The 26,707-nt window shown below is 52.2% G+C and overlaps 9 protein-coding genes across 9 annotated transcripts; 5 read left to right on the forward strand and 4 right to left on the reverse strand.

Annotated features, from left to right (window-relative positions):
• Positions 1–916: 916 nt before the first annotated feature.
• Positions 917–2,777, forward strand: COL26b_003609 (uncharacterized protein; the record flags this gene model as incomplete). The annotated part of the gene is made up of 3 exons (XM_053176503.1): positions 917–1,017; positions 1,128–1,733; positions 1,784–2,777. 3 exons carry the CDS (start codon positions 917–919, stop codon positions 2,775–2,777), a joined length of 1,701 nt encoding a protein of 566 aa, XP_053039590.1.
• A 1,760-nt stretch (positions 2,778–4,537) lies between these two features.
• On the forward strand, positions 4,538–6,538 carry COL26b_003610 (uncharacterized protein; the record flags this gene model as incomplete). The annotated part of the gene is made up of 4 exons (XM_053176504.1): positions 4,538–4,853; positions 4,908–5,401; positions 5,455–5,557; positions 5,604–6,538. The coding sequence occupies 4 exons, from the start codon at positions 4,538–4,540 to the stop codon at positions 6,536–6,538; spliced, it is 1,848 nt and encodes a 615-aa protein (XP_053039591.1).
• A 638-nt stretch (positions 6,539–7,176) lies between these two features.
• On the forward strand, positions 7,177–8,010 carry COL26b_003611 (uncharacterized protein; the record flags this gene model as incomplete). The annotated part of the gene is made up of 1 exon (XM_053176505.1): positions 7,177–8,010. The coding sequence occupies one exon, from the start codon at positions 7,177–7,179 to the stop codon at positions 8,008–8,010; it is 834 nt and encodes a 277-aa protein (XP_053039592.1).
• Positions 8,011–9,173: 1,163 nt separating this feature from the next.
• On the reverse strand, positions 9,174–11,565 carry COL26b_003612 (uncharacterized protein; the record flags this gene model as incomplete). Its single annotated transcript, XM_053176506.1, has 5 exons — positions 9,174–9,886; positions 10,143–10,574; positions 10,639–10,889; positions 10,944–11,079; positions 11,169–11,565. The coding sequence occupies 5 exons, from the start codon at positions 11,563–11,565 to the stop codon at positions 9,174–9,176; spliced, it is 1,929 nt and encodes a 642-aa protein (XP_053039593.1).
• Positions 11,566–14,041: 2,476 nt separating this feature from the next.
• Positions 14,042–18,791, reverse strand: COL26b_003613 (uncharacterized protein; the record flags this gene model as incomplete). Its single annotated transcript, XM_053176507.1, has 7 exons — positions 14,042–14,296; positions 14,359–14,583; positions 14,646–15,037; positions 15,103–17,220; positions 17,562–18,216; positions 18,272–18,335; positions 18,394–18,791. The coding sequence occupies 7 exons, from the start codon at positions 18,789–18,791 to the stop codon at positions 14,042–14,044; spliced, it is 4,107 nt and encodes a 1,368-aa protein (XP_053039594.1).
• An 82-nt stretch (positions 18,792–18,873) lies between these two features.
• Positions 18,874–19,268, reverse strand: COL26b_003614 (uncharacterized protein; the record flags this gene model as incomplete). Its single annotated transcript, XM_053176508.1, has 3 exons — positions 18,874–19,130; positions 19,183–19,212; positions 19,250–19,268. The coding sequence occupies 3 exons, from the start codon at positions 19,266–19,268 to the stop codon at positions 18,874–18,876; spliced, it is 306 nt and encodes a 101-aa protein (XP_053039595.1).
• A 1,655-nt stretch (positions 19,269–20,923) lies between these two features.
• COL26b_003615 (uncharacterized protein) lies at positions 20,924–22,351 on the forward strand (the record flags this gene model as incomplete). Its single annotated transcript, XM_053176509.1, has 2 exons — positions 20,924–22,157; positions 22,251–22,351. 2 exons carry the CDS (start codon positions 20,924–20,926, stop codon positions 22,349–22,351), a joined length of 1,335 nt encoding a protein of 444 aa, XP_053039596.1.
• A 1,244-nt stretch (positions 22,352–23,595) lies between these two features.
• COL26b_003616 (uncharacterized protein) lies at positions 23,596–25,020 on the forward strand (the record flags this gene model as incomplete). The annotated part of the gene is made up of 1 exon (XM_053176510.1): positions 23,596–25,020. One exon carries the CDS (start codon positions 23,596–23,598, stop codon positions 25,018–25,020), a length of 1,425 nt encoding a protein of 474 aa, XP_053039597.1.
• A 235-nt stretch (positions 25,021–25,255) lies between these two features.
• COL26b_003617 (uncharacterized protein) lies at positions 25,256–26,274 on the reverse strand (the record flags this gene model as incomplete). The annotated part of the gene is made up of 3 exons (XM_053176511.1): positions 25,256–25,884; positions 25,937–26,169; positions 26,237–26,274. The coding sequence occupies 3 exons, from the start codon at positions 26,272–26,274 to the stop codon at positions 25,256–25,258; spliced, it is 900 nt and encodes a 299-aa protein (XP_053039598.1).
• Positions 26,275–26,707: the final 433 nt, after the last annotated feature.

Raw genomic sequence — 26,707 nt, forward strand, 5'->3', positions numbered from 1 at the left:
AAGTCATGCGGGCATCGGATAGACTGCCCAATCGGCCGAGTTTCGCAGGTGTTCGGCTCGTGTTGGCCATCGTGACGTATCTGATTAGATGGCAGACAGGCAGGCAGCGCGGTGATGAATGCCCCCTTCGGGATGGAGGTGGTTTATCGTCGGCCGCGGTCCACTTTCCCATTGCTGCCATTCCGTCGATACCTAACGTTGCAGTCTATGGCCTTTGGAAGTGCAGGCTCAAGTCCTCTCTTCCATTCCGAGGTTCCATTGCCTTGGGTTTGCGGTGTTCAAGTCGTAGGCGACTTGCCTGAAGGAGTGATACCGCCACTATTACGCAGTAAGAACGGCCAGCGGACGCGGACGCCGTAGAAAGCAGGGCCCCTCTGGCCTGTCACGGCGCATGTGATTGCCCGGATGGCGGCAATAAACCCCCAGACCTGGGAAAAGAAGGGGGCGACCCAGCTGTGCCTCAGCTGCAGCAACAGGGGTTTTCGCGCTAAGAAATAATCAAGAAGACGCCATGCCCCACGATTTTTTCTGGACTCGACGGCTGGGATTCACGGTGTTCGGTGTTCTACGCCGCGTTCTAGGTCATTTTGGCACGACTGCTTTCCTGGGGTGCGCCGGCGTAGCGGAGGCGATGCACCTCTTTTGCAGTCGTGTTGCTTAAACATCCGGCCCTCCTCTTGCTGCTCCTCCTCCTTACTCCTCAATTCCCACCTACTAATTACGTCTCCAATTCTTTTTTTGCGCCCTTCCCCATTCGTCGTCTGTTCTTTTCTCCGTTTATATATAACCGGGTTTCGCATCCACCCCCATTGGCCTTGGCTGCTCCCGCCCCCGTTCCCGTTCCATTCGTCGTCGTCACTCGTCGCGAACATCGAGTCTCTCCACTGCGCCGAGCTTCAAGCAACAGGTGGTCAACATGCCCGGCAGCTCCCGTATCCCCGCCAGCTTGCGCGAGAGCTTGCAACACGTTAAGCGCACCAGACAAGCCAATCCGCTGCTGGTCCTGAACCTCGACTTGTAAGCCGCCAATTCCTTCTGATCTGTGTTCTTGTCGCGCGATTCGTCGTTGCCGGCAGATCATGTCAGCCGAGGCTAACCACGGAACTCCCGCTTTCTTTGGTCTGCAGGCTGCGCAATATCATTTTCTTCCTCTTCGTCTGGCGATGGACGCGCAAGACTTTCCTCAAGCTCAAGGGCCGCGGCCTGATCGGCAGCATCGTCGAGCTGTACATTGACATCCGCCGCGTCCTATATGGCTACTTCCTGCGCGCTCCCGGCGTGCGCGGCCAGGTCCAGAAGCAGGTCAACGAGACCATGGCGAAGCTGCAGAGCAAGATGATCCCCAAGGACCTGACCCGATACCTCACACTCCCCAAGGAAGGCATGTCAGACGAGGACATCAAGAAGGAGCTGGATGCACTGGCGAACCTGGACCACACGAGATGGGAGGATGGATACGTCTCGGGTGCCGTCTACCATGGCGAGGACGAGCTTCTGAAGCTGCAAACCGAGGCTTTTGGCAAGTTCACGGTTGCGAACCCGATTCATCCGGACGTCTTCCCTGGCGTGAGGAAGATGGAAGCCGAGGTCGTTTCTATGGTCCTGGCCATGTTCAACGCTCCTCCCGGCGCTGCCGGTGCTACCACCAGCGGTGGTACTGACAGTATCCTCTCGGCATGCTTGAGCGCGCGCCAAAGAGGCTATCACGAGAAGGGTATCACAGAGCCTGAAATGTACGTCCCTCTCCAGACTCTGCCTTGACCCCCGCATTGACACACGGCAGGATTCTGCCCGAGACCGCACACACTGCCTTCCGCAAGGCCGGCGACTACTTCAAGATCAAGATTCACTACGTTGCATGCCCAGCGCCCAACTACCAGGTCGACGTCCGCGCTGTTTCCCGTCTGATCAACAGCAACACGATCCTTCTCGTTGGCTCTGCCCCGAACTTCCCCCACGGTATCATCGATGACATCAGCACTCTGTCCAAGCTTGCCTTCAAGAAGAAGCTATGCTTGCACGTCGACTGCTGTCTGGGTTCCTTCATGGTGCCGTTCCTGGACAAGGCCGGTTTCGAGACTGAGCTGTTTGACTTCCGTCTGAAGGGTGTCACCAGCATCAGCTGCGATACCCACAAGTATGGTTTCGCCCCCAAGGGCAACTCGACCGTCCTGTACAGGTCGGCTGAACTCCGCAAGTACCAATACTACGTTTCACCGGATTGGTCTGGCGGCGTCTACGGTTCCCCTGGTATGGCGGGCTCGCGTCCAGGTGCCCTGATTGCCGGTTGCTGGGCCAGTTTGATGAAAGTCGGTGAGGCTGGTTACGTCGACGCTTGTGTCAAGATCGTCGGTACGGCCAAGAAGATCGTGGAGAAGATCCGCGAGACCCCGGCGCTGGACAACGAGCTCGAGATCCTCGGCAAGCCCCTCGTGTCCGTCGTCGCCTTCACCGCCAAGAACCTCAACGTTTACGATATTGCCGACGGCATGTCTGAGAAGGGGTGGCACTTGAACGCCCTGCAAAACCCCCCTGCTATCCATGTCGCTGTTACTTTGCCCATCACCAAGGTTTACGAGAAGCTTCTTACTGATCTGGAGGCCGTCGTGGAGGCCGAGAAGGAGAAGGAGAGAGTGCGCGCGGTTGAGGGGAAGGGCGTAAAGGGTAAGGCGGTCGGCGACTCGGCGGCTCTCTACGGAGTTGCTGGATCTCTGCCCAACAAGAGTGTGGTTGTTGACTTGGCCAATGGCTTTTTGGATTTGTTGTACAAAGCATAAGGGAATGGGACTGGTGTAAGTGCATTAGATGGCGAGCATTGATATCGGTCAGGAGTTAAAGCTCCAGTGACATAATTGGGTAACAAATCTTTTATCAGCATCATACCAGCTTCACCGATGTTGCACTATTACTTTGCACTTTGCACCTTTGATCTGAAGGAAGCTCATCGATGAGGAGGAAGTGGCTCACGTGGCCGCTTAAACTTGACTTGTTGCTTGGACAGCATTGGACATCCCCACCGGTTCGAGCCACGGGACCGGAGGCGATCACCTAGTCCCGGTTCCTCGACATCAACCAGTCGGGATGCCAAGAGGGCAGCTGGCATGTCTCAAAAGGGCCGCTCCGATGGCGCTTCCGACAGCGACGGCGAGTGCCACGGTCCCAACAAACCTTGAAGCGAGACCGGGCCCGGGACAGGGGAGAGCCACGCGGAACAGGCGAACCATCTTTTCGGTGGGCGCCTTACCGGCACACCCGGAAAGGTGACGGGCCAATGACTGCCGGGATCCTGCATGATATCATCTTTGTGCCTCTGCAAATCCCATGCGGCACGCCCACCACCATCGAAGCTGAGGTGTTGCTCCATACTGCATCTCAACTCAGGGCTTGCTGTGTTATCGGACGCTGCGGTGGCACCTCGCCAACTTCAAAGGAACATGAGAGATGAGATGCGCTGACCTGACTACCGGCCCACACTGCCGGCCAGCAAACATGCATGTCTCCTGACTTTTTTGTTGTCCAACGCAGTTGGATATTCCAGGACTGAAGCAGCAGACTGGGCGCACCGTTCGAGCAGCTCGAAACAGGATTGAGGAGATGGGCAAAGTTATTTCGTCTCAACAGAGGCCACCCACCCTCCCTGGCGGTCCCTTTCTGGCCTCAAAACCGGAAGAACGCTCCATCGCGCTCTCGGGAGAAGCCTCCTCCCGAGAAACCCGGCTTGCGGGGGGGACGCATACCAAGCCATTCTTCAATCCCACCGCTCTGGGCGGCACCATCGAATTGGCTGATGGCCCCGCGTACGTCCTCAAAAAGTGTAATTTTGCTGCCCAATCACACAAGGATCGGCTGAGTTGGAGAGCAAGGAAGGGACGGCCAGCCGGTCCCACGGCAATGTCGAAGAAGTGAAGAAAAGAAGGCAACTCCTGTGTGGCGTTCTACGCCCGGCTAATTTGTGCGAGCCGACGAAGAAACACCAACACAGCCTGCTTTGCTGCATGGCCATGGCTGAGGTATGTGTGAGGGGTCGAACACCACATTTGCTAACGTTTTCTTGAAAATGCAGTTTTCCGCAACGGCAATTTGCAACCCATGCCTTGTGTGTCCCTCCCTTCCCCCCCGGCCGCTGTGATCGTCTCCCCTCATTAATACATATACACATATCGTGTACGCCTCTTATCAAGCCCACCTGACGCGAGGGGTGGCGGTGGTGGGTGGTGTATAGATGTCATGGCCTAATTGGGGACAGCCGTACTCGGTGTTGCATTCTTGACCGAGAGAGGCATTGGTCTATAACTACGCCCAACGTTTATCTCGTTTCCGGGGTCTCTCCCCTCCGTCTTTTGTTTGTATGCTTGCCGCAAATTGTGTCTTTTCTCGTTGGTGCCTTAAGAAAACTGCCGCAGCCGCTTTCTGCTGCCCTCTGTCGCCTCAACAATCCAATCATTGTTTCATGCCCGTTTGTCTCGCACAATGATCTAGGTACAGTCCCGGGAGTTCGCATCAAGTCTGCATACGAAGTATCAACTAGAGGCAAGTCATGAGCAGCAACGCTCCAGCAGGGGAGGCGGTCCGGCCGAGACTGGACACCAACACCAACTGGGCCCTGCCGCGGGACCAGCACCCCGACGACCCGGAGTCCGAGGAGCTCTCGCCGCTATCTCCTGGACGGGAGCCGGCAGAGTACACTTGGGGAGAACAAAAGGAGGGCCATGGACCCGGCGAGGGGGACGCTCGACCGGCAGCAGCCATCAACATCAACATACCGTCTCCTCTCATGTCAAGGACACGTGAGAGTATGGGCAGCATGTCGTCCGATATGATGGAGGAGTTGAGAAAGATTATTAAGGAAGAGGGTGAGTCATTCTTGTCGTCGAGTGCCGTTTCAGTCTTGCTAATAGGCTGTTTAGTTCAAGCAGCCCAAGTGGTTCATCTCAAGAACAGCGAGACTGGAACCCCTATCGATGCATTCCGGTTCCCGCCCCTATCCAACCAGAACTCCGTCTTCACACCGGCGTATCCCAGCCCGCCTCCATCAGTGGTTGACACGATCAATTCCAAAATCTCGTCTCCAAGAGAGCGAAGCCCGGAAGTCACCGGTGCGAAGGTGAACGCGGCCCCTCATCTCGCACCTCCCCCGGCCTACGTGCCACCGTCGGTGTCTGAGCCCGAGGCCACATCGCCCATTAGTCCTCAGCAGAGGGCTGTTCGCTTCAGAAACCGTGGGCCGCCGGTGATTCACTGCCAGACTCGCATCGAGCCGGAGGTTGTGTCCCCGACTGCCCCTATTCCGGGTCGGGTTGAGTTGAGTAGTGTCGACAAAGCTTGGGGTGTCTTGTTTGATCTGGAGGGTTATGGCACTCAACGGCTGAACTCTGTGCTCAGGGGTTTGGCGAACTACATGGTACTGTTAAAAGGTTCTCAAAGTCGACATTGGCAATCACTAACAACCTTCAGATTGCGGAGTTCAGCCCTCCCGAGACTCTTGTCGTTACCCCTGAGAAGATGCTGTGCCTGTACACAAAGTACAAGGTAGAACCCGAGAGATTCCAATACGAAGGTAAGAACCTCTTCAATAAGACCATCACCTCTCTAATACGTCGCAGACATCTTCCGCTCCCGCTCAAAAGATGCCCTCGAGAGAATCGAATACCTCTACCAAGACTTGGACTGCCAATATCACCTCGTCCAAAGCACAGCAAATCCTAAATTCAAGCCTAACGTACCTGCCCTTACACCCACCGGCTTCGCAAAGTGGATGGTCAGCAACATCCTCGCCTATCCCGACCCCGAAGCTCGCCGCCTCCACAACATCATGTCCTCCCTCCCCATCAACGCAGACGGACCCCTGGTAGACGGCAAAGCTGAGAGGCTTCCGAAGCAATTATCCAGACACCTTTTTCCCGAGCATCACGACAAAAAGACCCGCTCGATCCTCGACGAGGCCGTGCTGGACTGCCTGGAAGACGCCGCGCCTCCTCTCCCGTCCATCCCCCGCTCGAGGCCGAGCCCCTCCGAAAACAGGCCCGCAGAGGCAAACATCCACTCCCGGCGCTCGTTCGACGACAGAAAACGTCCCAACCTGATGGCGCAGCAGCACTCGAGGACGTACGACAGGGGCACAAACCCCCAGCCCGCACGGCTCCCCCGGGCCAACTCGGACGCGGGCGCTTCCGTGCCCAGACACCGAGACCTGTCCCCGCCGCCGATGGGACGACACTCTGGCGGTGGCTCCTCCCAGCGCCGTCGCAGCCCGCCGCCCGTCAACCGGTACAGCGCATCGCTCCCCGCGATCTCACAGGTGCCGTCGTCGTCGTCCTCGCACTTTTCCTCTTCGCTCTCCTCAGATGTCAGGGGCGGCGAGGGGAACTATGGCGTTTACTCTGGCAGAGATAAGGGCGATGATAGGGATGAATCGCCGAGATCGCCTGGACTCGGGAGAAGGAGCGTCGGAGCGGACCGGGGACCGACGTGGGAGGACATGTATAGTCGCTCGGGGCGGGGATCACTTGATGCAGGCTCCTCGCGTTCGTTCCGTTGATTGAAGCGTTGGTCTTACAACTTGGAATTGAGAAGGGTATCTTGGGCGGTTATGATTGATGACTTTGATGACTAACGCATTTTCATTTCCGTTTTGGATCGTTTTGTTTATGCCGTTTCACTGCCTTGCTGTCATTCGCGGGTTTGTATTTGGGAAAGGGTCCGCGTCGTTGGAAAATTATCGGTGGGATGATGTCGTTTCTCGATTGGGGATAGGTCCTGTCAAAGTGAAAAGTTATTTCGTCTCTCGGACCATTCGCCGAACCGCATCGCTCAAGTTGACTTTTGACTAGTTGACATCTTGTCACGATACACTTCGCCGAGGCATTGGCCCGTCCATTTTCTGATTTGTCCGTTGCGCGTCCAAGTTGTAAGGGGCCGAGTGCGTCTATCGGAGGATGCCGCAGTGAGGCTTCGACCTTCCCTCCGGTCTGTCCCACCGGTCCTCCTCCTGGTGGGAATTGAATTATGGAGTTCTCATTTGTTTGACTAGTGCTTCAGCTAATTATGGTATTGTGTCGTCGTGGGCAGAATCAGTGTACGGCTGGTGATATTAATCATCTCGGGATCCCACTTCACGGGCTTGATAGGAGGGTTATGTTTGTTCAGGAACAACTGTCGAATGACCAGAAAGCAGCAATGCATTGGCTCTCTTACGCGGTTCTTATTCTGTTGGCGGGCGTCACACCAGTTCTCTGCGTGGAGCCAGCAACATCTCCGCCTTCGCCCACCAAGACGCAAACCTCTTCCAATTTCACCGTACCTCTCACAGCCTACAACGTTGAGGTAGAAGAGACTGGGGTGCCAAGAACCTCATTCCCGACACTGGAGACTAAAATAAGCGCTGGGAACGATCACTGGGGATTCTACCTCTTCAGGACGACATACGACGACAACAATCTTTGGGACCGATACGTTGAGTACATCCGCAAAAGAGCCAACGAGAGCATCGATGAATATGATGAAGGCCATGAATGGCATCCTCATTTTCGTCTCTTTGTCATCGAGGGTCCCGACTTGAGGGGTGCCTCGATCGAGCACGTCAGAACACGATTCGCGACATGGCGCGACCGACCCAATGTCAGGGCTCATGGGGTTTACTCAGACATCGCCCCGAGCAAGTACTTTGACGAATATGTTCTCTCCAGGTTTCCGCTGTATGCGGATGCGGAGTGTCTGGAGTCGTTCCGCGTCTACACTCAGCTGAAGAACGGGTCGCGAGAGCAGGCGGAGCACAAGGTTTTGGTGAAGGCGATGAATGTCGAGGGCAACGACAGCTATGTGCTCAAGTGGAAGATGGATTATTGGAGGAACCCGGATTATCGGTGGATGCTTGTGAGCTGTGAGGAGCTGGTGCAGTATTGGGATATTATGTCGTCGAGTTGGGGTGGCTGGCATGAGCAGTATATGAAGTTCAACGCTGGGGAGAAGAGGAGGCCTTGGGAGCCGTTGATTCAGCATGATGAGTTGTAGCCTTCGTGAATTTTACTGGTCTCATTTCTGATTGTGGTCTTGATGCGGCGCGATAAGTCCTCAAATGATCGCAACGGAGAAGATGAAGGTTGCTGTACGCTGACCCTTGTCACGCAGATGAGGATTTCAAGCCACATCACATCAGTACAGTCCGTTGCATTAACAGCATCCACCCCTAACTTTGTGGCCTAAAAAGGCAAAAAAAGGGGTATGTTACTAAAAAACTACTAAATTACCCTAAACTTCACACCTTAATAGCTCTATACGTACATAATATATAAGAATAAAAAAGATATCGTTATAATTACTTAATTAAAAGCTATTAATTAATATATTTTTATTCTTATATATTACGTATATATAAAGCTATTAAAGTATGAAATTTAAAGTAATTTAAGGGGTTTTAAGCTGATAGAAAATTTTTATAATATTAAAAAAAAACTAAAACTCTACTTAAAAAGCTTCTTAAAATTAGCTTTAACTTTACACTTTAATAACTCTATATATATACATAATGTATAAAAATAAAATAAAATTATTATAATTACTTAATTAAAGGTTATTAATCAATGTATTTTTTATTCTTACGTATTAAGTACGTATAAAGCTATTAAAGTGTGAAATTTAGGGGATTTTAGGGGATTTTAGGCTAGTAGAAAATTTTCCTTTTAGGTTAAAGTTAGGGGCGGACGCTGTCAATGCAACGGACTTTAGCATGAATGCTGGCTGAGTTGCTGATTAGGTGTTGCAGGGTGTGCGGTGCCCCATAATTCGCATGCGCCGGCCGCCCGAACGGCATGGGGCCGGTGGTGGGGCCGGTCACGACGTGCAAGTGACAATGAGCACCACGGGAATGAATACCGGCTCTTCATTTATCAACTGACCGCATTCATCAAATCTTAATTTCTAAGTTAGGTTGGACTAATCTTCCCCTTGCTCAAAGGTTTTCTTTAAACTTTCTAACTGACTCAAAGTGTTCCCAGACCCACCTGGACATACGTCAAGCTTGAGGTTTCGAATCATGGTTCATTACTTTTCTCATTCATCCTCTCCTACAACTATTGACCCTCGCTACAATTACATGATTTTTATCTTACATCTCATATATCTCGCTTGAATAAGGGTTCAGGGAACGTCAGAACTCAGATGTTTCGAACAGTCCATTATACACGAGCCGTGGCGTCCTTCTGCTTCTCCTGCTCGAAAGTATTCTTATGATACTGAACCGCATTATTGTGCGGAACAGCAGGGGGACCCACATCTTGCCTGAAGATGTACCGCTTCCAAAAGTAGAAGAACTGCGCTAGTCCGTAGCGCGCGAACTTCCTTGTCGGTACACTGAATACAGCATCCAGCTCCTCGAGAGTCTTACCCTTGGTTTCAGGGAGAAAGAAAAGAACAAGGAAGAATCCAATGATATTCCAGCAAGCATACCAACTGAAAGCCCCCTGAGGGGTGAAGGCTGTCTGCAAAGAGGGCCAAGTAACAGCCAGAACGAAGTTGAAGAACCATGTCGTAGCTGTTGCCAGAGACATTCCAAGAGGACGAATGTACAGTGGATAAACCTCGGCTGAGTAACAGAATGGGACTGGGCCCTCGCCGGGAGAGTAGACCATGCCGAATAGGTAGATACCGGTTGCGATGCAGGCGACGCGTGCCGGGTTTGTCTCTATGAAGAACGAGAAGCCGGTGAAGAACAGACACAACGCCATCAGGGGGAAGGTAGTTAGAAGCAGATTCCTTCTCCCGAATGTATCGATAGTATAGAAGGCCGGAATCGCGAATACGGCGTTGATGATACCGAAGCCCAGAGATGCTGAGAGCGCACTCAACTCTGAGAACGAAGCAGATAGAAAGATCTCAGTGCTGTAGTATGCTTTGAAAGAGTCAGTCTTGTGCTGAACTTATTTTTAAATGCGATATTTTGTTTCGTAAAGGAACTGTGTCCGGGAAAGGCTTGGTTCGTTCAACAAAGGCGTGGTGAGCAGCCGAAGCTATCAACATGACCCCCACAAAACCCCGCAACGCAAAACAGCCCTAGAAAATCGAAACAAAATCGTAATAAATCAATGAAAATAGTTTTGGGTTCAGAAACACATAAATAATATGTTTATAATAAAACAAAGACTTACCAACGACATTTACCCCACAAAATTGCTGCATGAACATAACGATTTGCGACGCCGTCATGGCGTTTCTATTGCGTATTCGGGTGAATAGTTCGAGAATACGGTTAGACTTTCCAATGGCTTGTGTTTCTTTCTCCGCTTCAAGTAGGGCGTTGGCGTAAAAGAGATCTCTGGCGGCCTGGACCTTTTCGAATCTGAGCTGGCACATTGATTTGTATGCGTCAACGTGGCGGTCCTTTGAGATGTACCATCGCGGAGATTCCGGGATGAGGTAGCAACACGCGCAAACAATAACTGCTGGGATCCCAGCTGAACCCATCATCAACCTCCAGTTGAGTCCGGTGATGCCGCTGCGGTCTGGGACATAGTATAAGGCCAAGTCGGCGCCGTAACCTCCGGCAATTCCCACGGCCGTAAAAAGCTGCCATTGCATGGCTAACTTATGAGTTAGCCCTTATTTACATTATGGCAACTTAGTTTCATACGTTCGAATACTTACTGAGTGCCCCCCTGATTGACTTTGGAGCTGTCTCGGCGGCAAAGATGGGCGTGGTCGCCGACTTCGGTCCGATGCCCAAACCAAGGAGAAAACGTGCGATGAACATGGTGTACCAGGAATTGGCGAAGGCTTGACCGAAGCAAGTGACTGCGCTGATGGCACATGAGATGAATACGGTTCCTCGACGTCCGAAAGCCTTGTTCATGGGCTCTGTAAGCCAACAGCCGATGAAGGCACAGCAAAGGTACGGCCTAATATCCAATGTCAGATGGGTCTTCCTCCAAGCGAGCCGAAAAGGCACTCACGCTGAGTTCACGAGACCAAGTAGCCAGGTGTCCCGCTCAGTCTCGCCCCCGATTCCAAACTGCTTTTTATAGAAAGACTGAGCCCCGTTAACGACCGTCTCGTCCATGCCCTGAACAACGGCACAGAAAGAGCAGACTGTGTTAAGTGTAAGTCAGGAAGCAGCAAGCGAGAGACAAACTCTTGGGAAGCCAAGAAACTTCTCGTGAAGAATGGGTTATACTTACTCGCAACAACAGCGTAAAGCATCTTCGGGTTACGCCATTTGTGTGTAGTCTCTCCGTCAAGAACAGCCCGCTCTTGGGCCGTCAGCTCTCTCATAGTATCGTACTTATTCATGTTTCCAGCGATCATGGCGCCAAGGCGGAACGCTCTGACGTCCGCCTCGTCTGTGATGCCATGCTTCTCGCAATACTCTTCACCCATGCGACCAAGTTGCTCAGGAGTAAAGCCACCAAGAGGGTTCTCCAGCTTTTGAGACGCCTCTAGCCGTTTCTGCTCTTCCTTATCAACGGCTGTGGCCTCGGAGGCTCGTCCGGGGTGATCCATGTGAGCGAACTCGGCTTCGGACCGGTCCGAGGATGGCCGGTCACCGATCTTCTCTCGCTTCGGGTCCGAAGCCATATCGGAGACGAGAGCGGGGTGTTCACGGGAAAAGGTTGGGACTCGCACTCTGATACGCTGTGGATGTAATGCCAAGCGAGAACGGTTTATGGATAAGCTGGGCAACACCAATAGTTATCGAGATGATTTGATGTGAGGAGGAAAAGGATTGATGTTCCAAGAGAGCCAAGTACGCCTCCCGTCTTGGGGATAGCTTGGCCTCTTAAGTATTCACACGCTGCCAAGAAGTCCATTTCGTGGGAGCAACCATGTTAAAGGCACCTGGCAGAGACTTTCCTGTCTGACTACGAACGAAGACGGCGCCAATGGAATGGAAAGCTAACACGGTAGTGCTTGTGGATGGTCTGGGGAAGAGGAGGGACGATCGATCGCGGGGGTGGGACAAAGCTCCTGGGAATGATTGCTTCAGACTGGCCGAAGACGAGGTAGACTGGGGTTCAGTCGACAGGGAGTCCGACAGGCTGCGTTTGAAGGATTCTGAACGACGTCATTGCTCTGTCAATTGATATTTGCAGTTATTCAGAGGTCCATGTGGGGGGTTTGCGGCGCATTTAGATCACTCGGGTATTCTTACCAACTCACTTACACACAGCTCTGATAGGGTCATCCAAGCATCAATCCCCCGTGCCTGGGATGACCACCAACAGGGACCACCATTCAAGCATTCAGCAAGACGGGCCCAGACCCTTGCAGATTCAACGTCATCTCCACCAGCCGCCTTCACCTCCATCCCGACACAACGGCATTCAGACCAACACTTACAACCAAACAATATGCTTTACTGACCGAACCGATGTCGATCATACCCATGTTTTCTTCCGAATCCTCACATGGAAGGATTTGGGCGACGACACAATCACGCTCATCATCTCCTGCAACTTCAACGAACCCCGGCTCGCTTACCCCTCCTCCAACCCTCCCCGAAAGCCATCCAATAAGCGACCTCACGGCAAGATGTGCAGTGCCATCATCGGACCATCTCTGGCGTCACATGGAAGGGGCTCTTCACATGGGTACAAGGCACGCACAGAGAAGTCAAGAGTTGCCTGCCGTCTTGTCGCAGGGCCCAGAAAGCGCTAAATGATCCTGCCACGGCTGCGTTGTGCCGCATTGCTTGGCTTCTGTTGGACCTATTGACATCATTTTAATCATCTTAGCATTTTCAAGATGGATGCGGGAAGATTGATCAGGAAATCTGCTAATGAAGAGCTGTTCAAGTGGTATTTGGAAGCCTAAACAATTGAGTTCGAATATTCGTATGAAGGCACTAGAGGCAATAGGAACAATAGAAATGAAAAGGACAACGGGGACAATAGAGACGACGGGGACGACGGGGACGACAGAGACGCCAAGTGCGGCAGCAACAAAAAGGCTTCTACCACTCTACCTGGTTAGCAGGACTCATGATCAAAAGTCCAATAAAAATCCTTCAAGTAAGATATGTCCAGGTCTGGACTATTCAATGGAGCTTTAGGTCATAGTTTTTCTCGTCCACGAGGTGGGAGACTAGGTACGCACTTACAGTCCGTTGTATTAACAGCGTCCGCCCCCGACTTTGTAGCCCGAAAAAGGCAAAAAAAAGGGGCACTTTACTAAAAAACTATTAAATCACCTTAAATTTCATACCTTAATAGCTCTATACGTATATAATACGTAAGAATAAAAAAGATATTATTATAATTACTTAATTAAAAGTTATTAATCAATATATTTTTATTCTTACGTATTATATATATATTTAAAGTTATTAAAATATAAAGTTAAAACTAATTTTAAGAGGTTTTTTCAGTAGATGTTTTTTCTTTTTTTTAGGTATTATAAAAATTTTCTACGAGTTTAAAACCCCTTAAATTACCTTAAATTTTATATCTTAATAGCTTTAACTATATATATGTATAATATATAAGAATAAAAAAGATATTATTATAATTACTTAATTAAAAGCTATTAATTAATATATATTTTTATTCTTATATATTATATACGTATAAAGCTATTAAAGTATAAAATTTAGAGTAATTTAGGGGGTTTTAGGCTAGTAGAAAATTTTCCTTCTAGGTCAAAGTTAGGGGCGGACGCTGTTAATACAACGGACTGTAAGCTTAAGACTAATTGGGGTCTCTATTGAAGAAGGTTAACGGGCCACATTCAACGGCGCTGCAGCAACTTCGTCCAACTCCATGTCGTTGCAAAAGATAAAAGAGTTATTCCACTAAAGAATGATGCCTCATATGGAAAGTCAAACAAACATACCTAGCCAATAGTTGACTATTACTTTGTTGGTCCCAGGGAAGTATCGTGCTTTCTACGTCATGTTAGGACCGTCGTACCACCAGGGTCTTAAGAGTAGTGGGGCACCTTGCATAGGGCCCCCGTCGCCGACTTGTCACACTACTCCTCCTGCCGTCAACATCATCGCCAGCGGAAGTCAACAGCAATTATCGGTACATATTATTTCAAATTATACATATGAAATCTACGGATTCACCCAAGTGGTCCTCTGTACCGCCAATACAATCTCCGTCTGGATTCTTGCCCTCATGCGGGTGATGGCGCTGATCACATTGGCAGCCAGGGCGGCATGTGTGCCCTGCAGGTTCCTGTAAGTGTTTTCCATGGAATCCAGGCGAGCGGTGACATAACGCCGGGAGAAATTGACGGCGCGCTGGTTCCATAACGGCTGGAACTCGTCGATGAGCGTTACGAGTCGCTCAGGCCGATTGGGGAACGTCTGTTAGTGGGAAAAGGTCAGTCGCGGTCTGCCTTTCTTTGAAGAGGGGCCAAAGTTCTTACCCTGGCGTACAGGTTGTCGAAGACGGCCAACGCGTCCCGTCGGCCATCAAACAAGTCCGTTCGATATTGTGCAATGCCGTTCATGTAATTCCACATGGCGAAAACAGCACGGATTGACGACAGGGCGTCTTCGGCGTTGGCGAGACTTGGATTGTTCATCCACGTGTTCCAATTGTCATCGCTGACACCCTGGCCCTCGGTCGTGTACATTCGTCCCTTCAACGACTGCGTGACGGGTTTCCAAGTCAGCAAAATGGTCCAGAGCATATGATTGCAAAACCACTCACGTTGAGGGCTCTTGCCAGATTGACCATGACATCCGGGTTACTGGATGATCCATAGGCATCAGCCACAGCCTCGGCGGCCGAACCTGCCGGCGGGTCTGCCTCGACGCTAGCTGGTACCCAAAGCCGGTAGTCATGAGCAAAGTAGTTGAACAGATTGGCGAAGCTGAAGAGACTGTTCTGGCTCTGATAGATCGTGGACAAGCCCGGCTCATTGTCAGCCATGTCGAGCTGTCCGGTCTGGAAGAACTGGGCGGCATGATTCGGGAAGATGGATCGGTCGTCTACGTGATCCGACTCTACCGTCTGATAGTTCACGCCTTGGACGCCAGCACTGGTGGCGGAGGTGTCTTCACAGTCGTTGGGATTGGCGATACTCCACCGTTCGTTGCGACCTAGTTGATCGACGTCAGTCTCTCTTGTCATCGGCTTCTGACCCTGCACGGCCATATCAACTTACCAGTCTCGGCATCGAGGGCGTCTCCGTTGTTGCCGTTGGGATAGGTTGGAAACTGGAAATTGAAGCCATCGGCGGTACCACTGTTAGCGTTGGCGTCCAATATCGGATAGTCCTCAGTTGACCCTCCACTAGGACCAGCAGCTCGCTCGTCCAGGCGTCTGAAGTGTGCCTTCTCACGTTCGCTGAGATCACCGAGATGCCCTGGTTTGAAGGTCAGATCCAACCAGGCGAAGCCTCTGCGTTTCAAGTCGGTGTCGTCGTCATCAGTGCTGTTATCAACAAAGAAGTTGTAATAGCAAATCAGTTCGGCGGTCGTACTGTTGTCGCTACACCCCATGAAAGACTTGTCGCCGAAGACAGCATATCCGTTGATACCGGGTGCCTCGCGCTCGGGAGGCTCTTCGCCACCGGTGAAGACGACGGCAGGACTCGCCACGCTGCCTATGTTGTGCGTGGTCCCGTCATCCCATCCAGATTGGATGGTCCCTGTCTGGACTACATCGGCGGACGCGGCCTGAGGCGCATCGATGATTCCGGGGGACCCTGTTCCAACATCATCGACGATGTTGATGGCGTGAACCAGCCGAGAAGTGAACTTGGCACCAGCGTTCTCCAGTGACGTCTCGTAACCGAAGAGCTTAAGCGTCATGGTAGTCTCCAGTACCATGTTCATGGCGAAGATGGAGTTGAAGGACCCGCCAGTTGCTCGTTTTGTGCTACTAGCAGAGTCATCGGGGACAGACAGATATCCACTGGCAGCGTTGCTGATTCTCTTGTCCTTCACGGCCCCGGAGAAGTATCTAAGCCCCGGCGGTGCATTCGTGCGCAACGTCTCGGACGACGCCAGCTCGAAGTCGACGTCAAACTGAGCGTCAATGGCGCCGGAACCCCTTAATGACACCTCACAGTTGAGCGATGGTGAGAAGGACACGATGCCTGGCTGCGAGGCCTCGAAGTTGGTGATGGCGCTCGAGAACATGTCGCGCGCTACACCGTCGCCGCTGTTAATGTCGAGCACGCCCTTGCTGTCAAAAGACAATGTCGCCGACATCAACAGGTCAGAGTCAAAGTACCCGTACGCCTCCTCGACTGACAGTGTCGGCGAGATGGTTCCCACAAGCGTAAAGCCGAATCGCATCTTGTTGCTCATGGAACCTGACAGGCTGATCTTGAGGAAGCCGTCGTCCTCGCAATCGTTGTCACTGCCATCATTGCCATAGATCAAGGAGGCGAAGTCGCTCTTCTTGATAGCCGGCTGAGTGTTCTCGTTATATGCCGTGGTTCGAATACCCTCGATGATGGTTTTCCAAACCGAAGACAACTTGCTCCAGAAGCGCGACTCAAGGGGATGCCCATCGGCATCATCACGCTTCCTCTTGGCAGCCGCTGCTTCGACTACTTGCTCATAGTACTTGTGGGTGTCAGAGTAGTCAACTCGGAAGTATATGTCGCCAGAGTCCCTCTTGGCCACCCGCGAGAAGTCATAACTGTACTCGAGTTCCATGACTTTGGCATTAGCTGGGGCTCCCCTTTTGATGAGCTTGTCGGGGACGTCATGTGTCGTCTCTCGTACTGCATGAGCTACAGCATACTTGCCGAAGCCCATGTTATCAGGCATACGCAGAACTGTGCCCTCGAGACCGCCCAAGTGCATGTCGTCACAGTTACTCTTGGCCGAATCGTCCATGCAAAGGAGGTAGGTCGACTGAACTTCTTGTCCATGGTGTGATCCGCGGGTCAGGAACTGCAAATGAGAACCTCCCTCACGCTTGTCCAAGTTCGAGACTGTGCCTGACGGTCCATCGATGACGACGAACAGGAAGGCTGCCACCGTAGCGTCGTCATTGTCCGCCACATCTCCAGCGGTGTACGAGAGAGGCTGCAGCTCAAAGACCGGCACGTCGCTGGTAGGCGGCAACGTTGGGAACAAGTCTTCAAGGTCGACAGGGAGGAATGGATTGACGTTATCCGGGGTGTTGCAGCAGAGCGGCTTTTGCCTCGAACTGAGACCGCCTGCGCAGAGAGATCCAGTGTCGCCCGAAGGATCCAGGGCCACCTCGACATCGGTAGACGAGCACTCGTTGTCGTCACACGTGCCCTTCCGACCCAGTGACAGTTCTGGAAGTCGTAAGGGCAGCAGAACTTCTGCTTACACGATGAAAAGACGGCCTTGTAGATGCTCCGCGAGCTTACTTCATAGGGGGAGTTGGCTAGACAGTCACCGCAGCCGTCAGCCCAGTCGCATCCATCAACATAGCTACCCCACGTACTGCTCTCGCAACAAAACGCTTGCTTTCCAGGGGCTAGACAGTACTGTGATCCTCGACTGGAATGCGTTATCGTCGTTTCTCCAGCATGGCACTTTCCATGACACGATCCAGAGCCGCGCCAGGTACACGATTGGGGCATGGCATTCGTCGGGCAATAAACGTGTTTGTACATGTAGCCGTGAATATCACTGCCGCAGGTATCTCTGAACTTGCCGTTGGGCGCAGTGGCCCAGCCCGAGGGAGCAACCTCGTACTGGCTCACGCAGTCGCTGACCTTGCAAGCCTGGCCATTGACAGATGCCCATTCGGCCGTCTTGGCTACTGATGCGCGTTCCAGATTCAGCGAGAAGGATGGCAGCGATTCTCCCAGCAGGCCCTCGAGTGCCGAGAAGGATGTATCATCTTGATCAACGCTCCATATCATGACCCCGCCGAGGCCGACCTCTTTAGCCCAGTCGATCTTCTGGGCAAAGGTTGTGTTGTCGTCGTAGCTAACCCACATGTCCTTGTCGTCGCCGTACACGATGTAGTTGGCCGCGGCCGCCTTGTCGTAGACGACCTTGGGATCTTGGTCGGCAATGATATCCATGATCTCGAAGTAGGCCAGCGTGCCCGCCGAGTTCGTGCAGTCACCGGCTTTGGCAGGCCCACTGAAAGCGCAACCCGGCTTGGTGCAGTCGGTATCCTTAAGCTGAAAGGATCGACCATAGAAGCCGAGGCCGAGGACGACTTGGCCTGGGGGCACATCGTTACGCCACAGCAGGTCGGCAGCGAGCTTGATCTCCGTCAGGTTCGTATGGGCCTGGACAATGTTTCCAATGGGGTTATTGGCATCCCATACACCCTGGAATAATGCTGTTAGGTCCAATGTTACATAGTGTCTCTTGATTGTGACTTACATGAAGATCGTATGTCATGATGTTAGTCCAGTCGGCGTACTTGAGCATGCTGGGAACGTCGAACCTGGTGACATGTTAGTGGAGCTCGCAACCGAAGTACGCCCAATCGTGTCCTGACTTACCACTTCAAGTACCAATACGAACTTGGGATGGTAAACGAGAGACCATAGTCACCGCGCGGCGATGCTTGGAAGGTCTCCCGCAGCGTCTTCAGGAGCAGGACGTAGTTGTCTGTGTCTACCTCGGAACCACCACGATCACCAGCGCCAGGGTATTCCCAGTCAAGGTCAACGCCATCGAATCCGTAGCGCGTCATGAAAGACACGAGGTTGTCTGCAAACTTCTGCCTCTTGTCGGCATCTCCCGCAATGTCTGGAAACACGGCTTGTGTGGACGTGTCGTTGTCCGAGAAGGTCCAGCCACCGATGGACACCCACACTTCGAGCTCGGAACTGAGGGACTTGAGATCTTTGATAGCGGTTGTCTGCACGAACAGGCTTTCAGGTGTTGCTGAGTCCATGGTTGTGACCTGGAGCGTATCTGGATCGATGCTTTGACAAAAGAGTTAGTCAAGTTCTACAGCGAAGAGGAATGATATCTCACTAGGCAAAGGCAAAGTTGACGTGTGTCAACCCGTCAATGGGAATGCCACTGGGCGGGAAGGCTCTGCAGGACCTTCGGGCTGACCAAGCCTCGTAGTAGCCAATTACTTTGTTGTCGAGAACCTTCTTGCTGGAGCCTCCAGAAGGCACTTCCGGGTCCAGCACGCAGTTGGACTGGCACTTGTCATCGCAGAATTCCGATGTACTGCCACAAAAGCCGTATTGACTGCAGCAGACATTAAGAGGGCATGTTGTTCCTGAAGACGCAAGTCAGATCTAGTATCACTAAGATGAAGAACACCAAAATACTCTGAACGTCATTGACAAGGCGCTCCTCGTCTATGAAGAGGTAAGGTATAGGGCTAAGAGAAGATACTCACCAGGTACTTCGGCATATTGTCCACACTCAGCTTTGGCATCGCACTGAGAGTCACAGTCGTCGCCGCAAAAGTCCGGGCCAAAACCGCAGATGCCATCGTCTGTTCCTTGGAAGGAACCGCAGCATGCGACTGTCTTGCACTTTGTACCTTTCTTGCAGGTCGTCGTGTCGTCGTCGGCTCTGCGACGCAGCTGACTTATATTGTAGGGCAAGTTGAAATCATTCGACTCGAGGTTGAAGACATCTCTGCTTGAGACAACCTGGTGGTTTGTGGTTTCAAGTTTTGCGTTTGAGTTGTCTGAAAACACATATAAAATAATAGCAAACAGTAGTGGTAAAAGGAATAAAGACGCCGAGGCCGATCTCAACGTTGGAGAGGCCATCTTACTGGCGTTACTAGGAAAGAGTGTAAGAAAGCTGGAGGGAGAGACACAGCTATTCCAGCCAAGAGAACATTGCAAATACCATCTTGAGGGATATCAAGTAGTAATAGGTAACAACATCTTTCATGCGACGCGGTTCCTCGGCTAGGACCCATAACACCTGAGCTGAAATGGCCCGACATCCATAGACACAACCAAAGTCCCTTTCAGGGATCCGCTTCAGGCTCGGTGTTTTTTGCTCAGGTGATGCTTCTCGGGTGTTGCACTGTTTAGTTACAGCCTGGTGAAGAACCAGCCCTGAATGCATGCATGTGTGTGGATATCTAGCAAGAGAAGATTGCGGGAAGCCCGGCTGGCCGGCGTCTAGGCATCACACTTACACAGGATTGCCGTCAATATCTCCCGATCCGCCCCGGAGAAAGGAAGCTTCAATTTAACTCCATCTTGTTGTCTGTTCTAAGCCGCGATGGACCGCTCAACCGCAGACGGGGAATGTGGAGACAGACCAGGGGAAGAAGCTTGAATGCCCGCGTCCCGCTCCCAACCTAGACAAGTGCTTACTCGAACAGGGTCAACAACCCCGGTCACGAACGATGCCGCGTAAGGCCAGCTGCGGGACGAACCAACATATGAATCCTCCCGACTTGGCGCCGAAATGAGGCTCCATTCTGCTCTTACAAGCCTGACTGTAGCTCACACTGCCGCTTGATGCGGCTGCCGGGAATCATGCCTTCGCGCGATGCAACATATGTGTGGCCATCACGGCAAGGCCCTCGCTGGTGCCTGAGACGTCGAGTTGTGTCCATTCTATCATTCACGTTTATGATGGGATGAGAAGGTTTCCCATTCCAACTGACGTGTAGTTCCTCAACATCTTCTTGAGCGTCGTTCAGGTCACAATGTCCTCTTGGGGATATTCTTTGCTGGCAGGCGTCTGCCTGCTTCCCTTAGCCTTTGGACAAGTCTTTGTTGGCAGCAACAGTTAGCAAACGAGCATTTCGGTCTCTCTACCTGCGCCAGCCAACATCTCAAGTAACTGCAAGTAAGTCTCTCCGGTCTGTCACATGACTCTCAATTCAAGGTCTACGAAGAGCCACTTTACTGACAATCTCATAATTACAGTGCAACATTCACGACTGAAGTCACCTGTGACAGAAACCTTCCTAGCATCGCTTTTGGCGGCTACTTCCCTAGCAGCGATGACTTGACGGAGCTCTGCAACTCGGACTGCCTTCAGTCGCTTGAGTCACAACGCATTGCTCAGGCAGATGCGTGTTCCTCGGACACCATGGTGCTTGAGGGGATGAACTATCCCATCACTGCTACGGTCGATGTGTTACTTTGGGCATACAACTACACATGTCGACGTGACGCAAGCACAGGTGACTTTTGCCAGCCAACATTCGATTCTTGGGCAAGCGGAAATGCGTCCGACAAAGTCTGCAGCGACTGCGTCCTCGGGACATACCAGATCCAGCTGGGCAGTGCCATGGTCTACGATGATGAGCTGGCATCCAACTTTTCATCCATGACCTCGTCTTGCCAGGCCACTGGCTATCCCATTACATCGCCAACACCTCTTTACGTTAATGCTACAGCCACGGCTACAGCAACCACAACAGCCTCTGCCACGCCTTCCAACTCCTGCGTGAGCAACTACACGGTTCAAGCAGGTGATGACTGTCACTCCATAAGCGTTTCCCAACAAGTATCTACCAGCGAATTAATATACTTCAACAACTTGGAGGCCGGCTGCACTGACTTCCCCTCAGCTGGCACCTCGCTTTGTATGCCTCACACCTGTGAAGTGTACACGGTGCAACAGAACGATACATGCTGGGACCTGGCCGAGGCGTCTAATGGGACGTTCTCCATTGCCCAACTCGTGTCGTGGAACATTGATATCAGTAACGGTTGTGAGAATCTCGAACTTCTCGTCGGGAACCAGATATGCGTCACGTACCCTGGGGAGACGCCGGTAGTCTCGGCGACAGGGGCGGCAGCAACGGCGACAACAGCCCCTGTGCCGACCAATATCGTCGAGGGCACCAACACCAACTGTAGCAAGTACTATCAGGTTGCTGACGACGATACATGCGCCTCTATCACGCAGATATACAGCATCTCGCTGGCAGATTTCTACTTCCTCAACCCAGAGATCAACAGTACCTCCTGCAACAACTTGTACTTAGACTACAGCTACTGCGTACAGCCAGTGGGTGATATCTCGACCTATGCCGGCTATGGGGGTAGCTCGACCTCGGCGAATCCCTGTATTGGCGGGACTACCACGGCTCCGGAGAGCTGCTACGCCACCACGTATTCGACGATCGAGGCGTGGACATTCCCGCCAGTCAACACCACTGGCAAGACGACAGGCGCAAGCAACTCGACGACTTGGGTCTCTTACACCGTCAGCTCTGTACCAGCATACCCCGTGACAGTCACCAGCTACAACCCGACACCGACTCCTTACCAAAGTGGAATGGTCGCAGGATGTGCCGACTTCTACTTCGTTGTTGGTAAGTCTCACGTGTAACTGCTACAACTCGAGCACACATGGTTTCACTTTGGGTTACCCCTTGTAGCTCCTCAGCTGACCTTTCTGCTCATAGAAAACGACACGTGCGCCGACATTGCGGATCGATGGGGAGTCTCAGTTGATAATCTGTATGCCTGGAATCCAGATGTGAAGACAGATTGCTCCGGCCTGTAAGTGACCTTGATCATGGGAAAGAGAAGACTGACCGCTGACGTGTATTTCCCCAGAATTGCCGGCGACTACGTATGTATGGCGCAAGGAACCGGTACAGTCACAACAGCATTGGTGACTGCGACAGCAACGGCAACCAGCACTGCCACGGCGACGACTACAAGCGCATCGTCCGCAACCGCCCCAGGGCCTACGCAAACGGGCATTCCTGCTGACTGTGATGACTGGGTTCTTCAGTCAGATAACGTCTATTGTGCTGACATGGCGAATAACGCCGGTATCTCTCTTGCCTGCTTCTATCAGATGAATCCAGCGGTGAACACGACGGCCGGCGAGTGTCAAGGGCTGTTGGCAGACTATGCTTACTGCATAGGAACTGAATCCAACGAGTGTTCATAAGCGGTCACGTCACTGTGTTGCGATTGAATCGTTTTAGGACCATTGATCTTTCAGGAGCTCATCGAGTTGGATTTTTGTTCATTTACATTAGCATTAATTGCGGAACTCTTCTTGTTGTTGATATTTCTGGGTACACATTAGTGTCTTCTCTTGGAATTAATTCTTCTTCTTGTACTATTGCGGCTATATACACATAGTCCTTATTATTGACCCCTTACCTGCCGTTCTTGTTGTCTTTATCTATGTCATTTTCGTCGTCGTCTGACTCGTCGTCGTCGTCTCTCGTCGTCGTCGTCTCTCGTCGTCGTGGTTTCTACGTATTACTAGCTTTATATGACATGCTATGTCTTACATAGACGGGCCTCTCTAGTCACAAGTCACAACATGACTTATTTCGTTTAAAGCAGGTATGATGACAAAGTAGGCATAATAGTCAGTCTCTGCTCCCCGAACCATGCGGTTGACAAGATTTGGCAGGGTCGAAGAGGGGACGGACTAGGCAGCAAAATACGCTCGACGGCCAACAGGTTATTCCCGGGAATGTTCAGGGAGGTTTCCACTAGCGTTAGGTACCCATGGCCCCGTACAGCACGCTAACGGCGGGGCAAATCACACCCTCCCGACGAACTACTATAGCGGCCGCGTAGTACATCGGTACCTGCAGGCTGCAGGGATAGCGGCCGGGCTCACTGCTCTTCAGTCGAGCGCCTCAAGGGACCTTTTGTTTGCCAACTTACATCCACGACATGGAACAACTTCCATTATTATTTCTCCGCTGCTCAGATCATTGAGCACATTCATCCCCTCTCAGTCGCTACCTGCTGTTGTTCACACCATCCTCTGAGGTGATGGATAACCAAATCCGATCTTTCATGCGGGTCATCCGCAAGCTCGACAACGCCGATGACCTGATCCAGTCTTTTCCAGAATGGGAGAAATCCATATCATCTCAAGATGAAGGCTCACCGACACTCGCTGCCCAAGACCAGCGGCGTATTCTCGATTTCCCGGATCCTGACACTCAAGCTACCAACATTGCAAAGTCGTCCACACTCAGCAAGGAGGACCTACTCAAGCGCGCGGCAGAGACCCCAGCACAGCTGTCTGCGACTGAAGTCGCCTTGCTCAAGAACCGCTACTGGCTGGAAATCTCGTCTGACGAAGAGCACGAGGTTACCTTGGCTCACGGACTGATATCCGGGCCGCATCGTGTTTCCGAGGAAGAGTTCAATGAAGCTGACAAACGCCTCAAGGCGATGCGGCATCCCCTGTACGCGGAAAACGAGGAGAAGGCCATCGAAAATGCCTTTGCTGAGCACTGGCGGCGTGAGAACGAGGCGTGGAGGGCGAGGCAGAAGCAAGAAGCCGAAAGGTCTATTCTGGCCAGGGCGGCTCCTTGGGTGAGGCGCCTATGGGATGAGGAAAAGGGCGAGAAGCATTGGGGATATGGCATTTTTGTCGATCCTGAAGCATTTGCCGACGACGAAGACGTTGAGGACTATATGTGTCGTCGAGACGGGATTTTCTTCCATGGTCGAGATGCGATCGGGGCAGGGAGCAGTGCCATCAACAACATGTGGAGGTTGCAAAGGCTTCAGTGGCCCGCGAATATCACTGCAGACGATGACACAAAGGACGAGAAGAACAACGAGGACTGCGGCAGAGAAAAAGAGGGTACTGATGAGAAGGCCGACGATGAACGCGCTGCCAAGTTTCAGAAACTGCGTGAATACTTCATATCCATTCGAGACCGAGCGCCTAAGAGGCAGAGGCAAGAACGGGGGACCGACACCGCAAGCACGCAGGCTGAACGTGGCGGTTTGACGGACGGCATCCTCCAGAACGTGTTTGTGGTTGTGGACAAAGCCAGCGTGGATTCAGTCGTCTCTGGAAGTGGACTGGTCGACGACATGTGGGTTTGGGCAGTCGAGCCCGATTACGACGAATCGAAGGAGACACTTGCCCCTGCTGTCGCCAGCGAGGGGTCGAACTCGACAGAGCCAGCCAGCGGCTACAGAGGCTACATGCGCGTTCGGTTGCAGCAACTTGTTGACAAGTTTTACGAGGCGCGGCGCTTTCACGAGAACGATTACCCGATGGCAAGACTCTGGGAGGCCGCTCAGAAAAGCAAACACCATGCTTTCGTCTCCACCAAGGACGACGAGGCGCGGAGCTGGAGCGTGGACAGGTTTGTGGGCAGCGCTATGAGAGCCCAGCCACCACGAGTTATGATGGGACCCAAGCCAGTCGGATCATCTGGAACTGGTGTTTGAATAATGGTTTAGATTTGTTCCCGTCAACGGCGAGTTGGTCGTAGACCTGCCCTTACGATATTACCCAACTCACTAAAAAACTCAATACTAATTTCAACTCGCCATGCTTCTCCAACCACTAGTCTATTAAAACAAGATGAAGTGTAAAGGACAACCGTATTGATGCCAACCAAATGTAACCAATCCCACATTGAATCATAAGCCTTCACGCCTGCGACAACTCCAATGTGTCGATCTAGGCAATCTTCAACTTGTCCTGCCCCCTCTGGAATATCTTCTTCCTGATAGACTGGTCACTCAGCCCAGAAGCGCCATTCATGGTACTGTCAAACACTGTCCTGGGCCCAAAAGCATTCAGCAGCCAGACGATGAAGGCATTGGTGCCCTTCCAGACATAGGGGCTCTTGGCGCTCAACACCTCCGGCACGACCTGGCGTGCAAACTCTTCGGGTTTCATCGTGGTCTTCTCGTGCGTGGCGCTCCTCTCCCTGATCTTGGCCTCCGTGTCGGCGTACACGCTGTCCGGCGCGAACTTGACGTTGTCCGCCTGGATAATGGCCGTCGAGACCTCGCCCATGTATACCGTCAATACCTTGAGGCCGAGGGGGCTGACCTCGAGGCGGAGGGTGTCCGAGTACGACGCCACGGCGGCTTTGCTGGCGTTGTAGCCGGATGTGAAGGGTCCCGGGAGGCGTGCGAGGACGGAGGCGACGTTGACGATTGTGGGGGGTGTGCTGGAGGTGGGCACTGCGGCCAGGAGGAGGGGCGTGAAGGCCGTCACCATGTCGAACAGGCCGAAGACGTTGGCGTTGAACATTTTCCGGACGCGATCGGAGTCTGCTTCGATTGCGGGTGACTCGTACACTGATAGCTATTCTTTAGTACGTATGAAAGGGGGAAGTATAATGAGACGCACGAGCACCGGCGTTGTTGTAGAGGATATCCAGCGTGCCGCCGGTTAGTCTTGAGATCTCAGCCTTGATGTTGTTGATGCTGTCTTGGCTCGTTACGTCGAGCGTGAAAGTCTCAATGTTCTTTTGATCTTGCAGATTCTTCATAGACTTGAGTGAACGGGCGGTTGCGAACACTCGAAGACCCGCGGCGGCGAATGCGAGCGCCAGAGCATTGCCGGCACCTCCTTCGGTGCATCTATCAGGGTTACCAGTGTCAGTATCGCTATTCTAAATATAAATGACCTTCAGGTAGTTTTTCATACCCAGAGATGAGGATGGTTCTTTGCTTTGAGCCTGCCATGACCAGATTATTCAATGTTAATGCTCAAAATTGCGTCTGAAGGTTTGAGATCCCAACCCTGCTTCTGCTGTGTGTGGTGTTGTCTGCTATTAGTGATGACAACAGCCTCCGCTTAAGTATTGGTGAGTACATGATGATTTGGAATGATTGATATTGTTCTCTTCATCTATGCCTCTTGTTTGCGAAATTGTGAACATCACCATCGCCGCATGGAGCGTACCGTGGCATTCAAATCGTATTAGTGATCTCCGTAGTCATATACGCGTATTCGTCAGGAAGACATGCTTCACTTGATTTGTAAGAACCTAATTGAGACGCCAAAAGCAACGGCCGGTGATGAATTTAAGCTTCATTTCGTTCCGGCCGAGGTGACTTGGATGTTCGAGGATGTTTAATAATCGTCCCAACTATGGTGGGGCCGTTCAGCAGGATG

Source organism: Colletotrichum chrysophilum (assembly GCF_026319265.1).
Source record: "Colletotrichum chrysophilum strain AFK26 chromosome Unknown scaffold_20, whole genome shotgun sequence".
In the NCBI taxonomy this organism is placed as follows: Eukaryota; Fungi; Ascomycota; class Sordariomycetes; order Glomerellales; family Glomerellaceae; genus Colletotrichum; species Colletotrichum chrysophilum.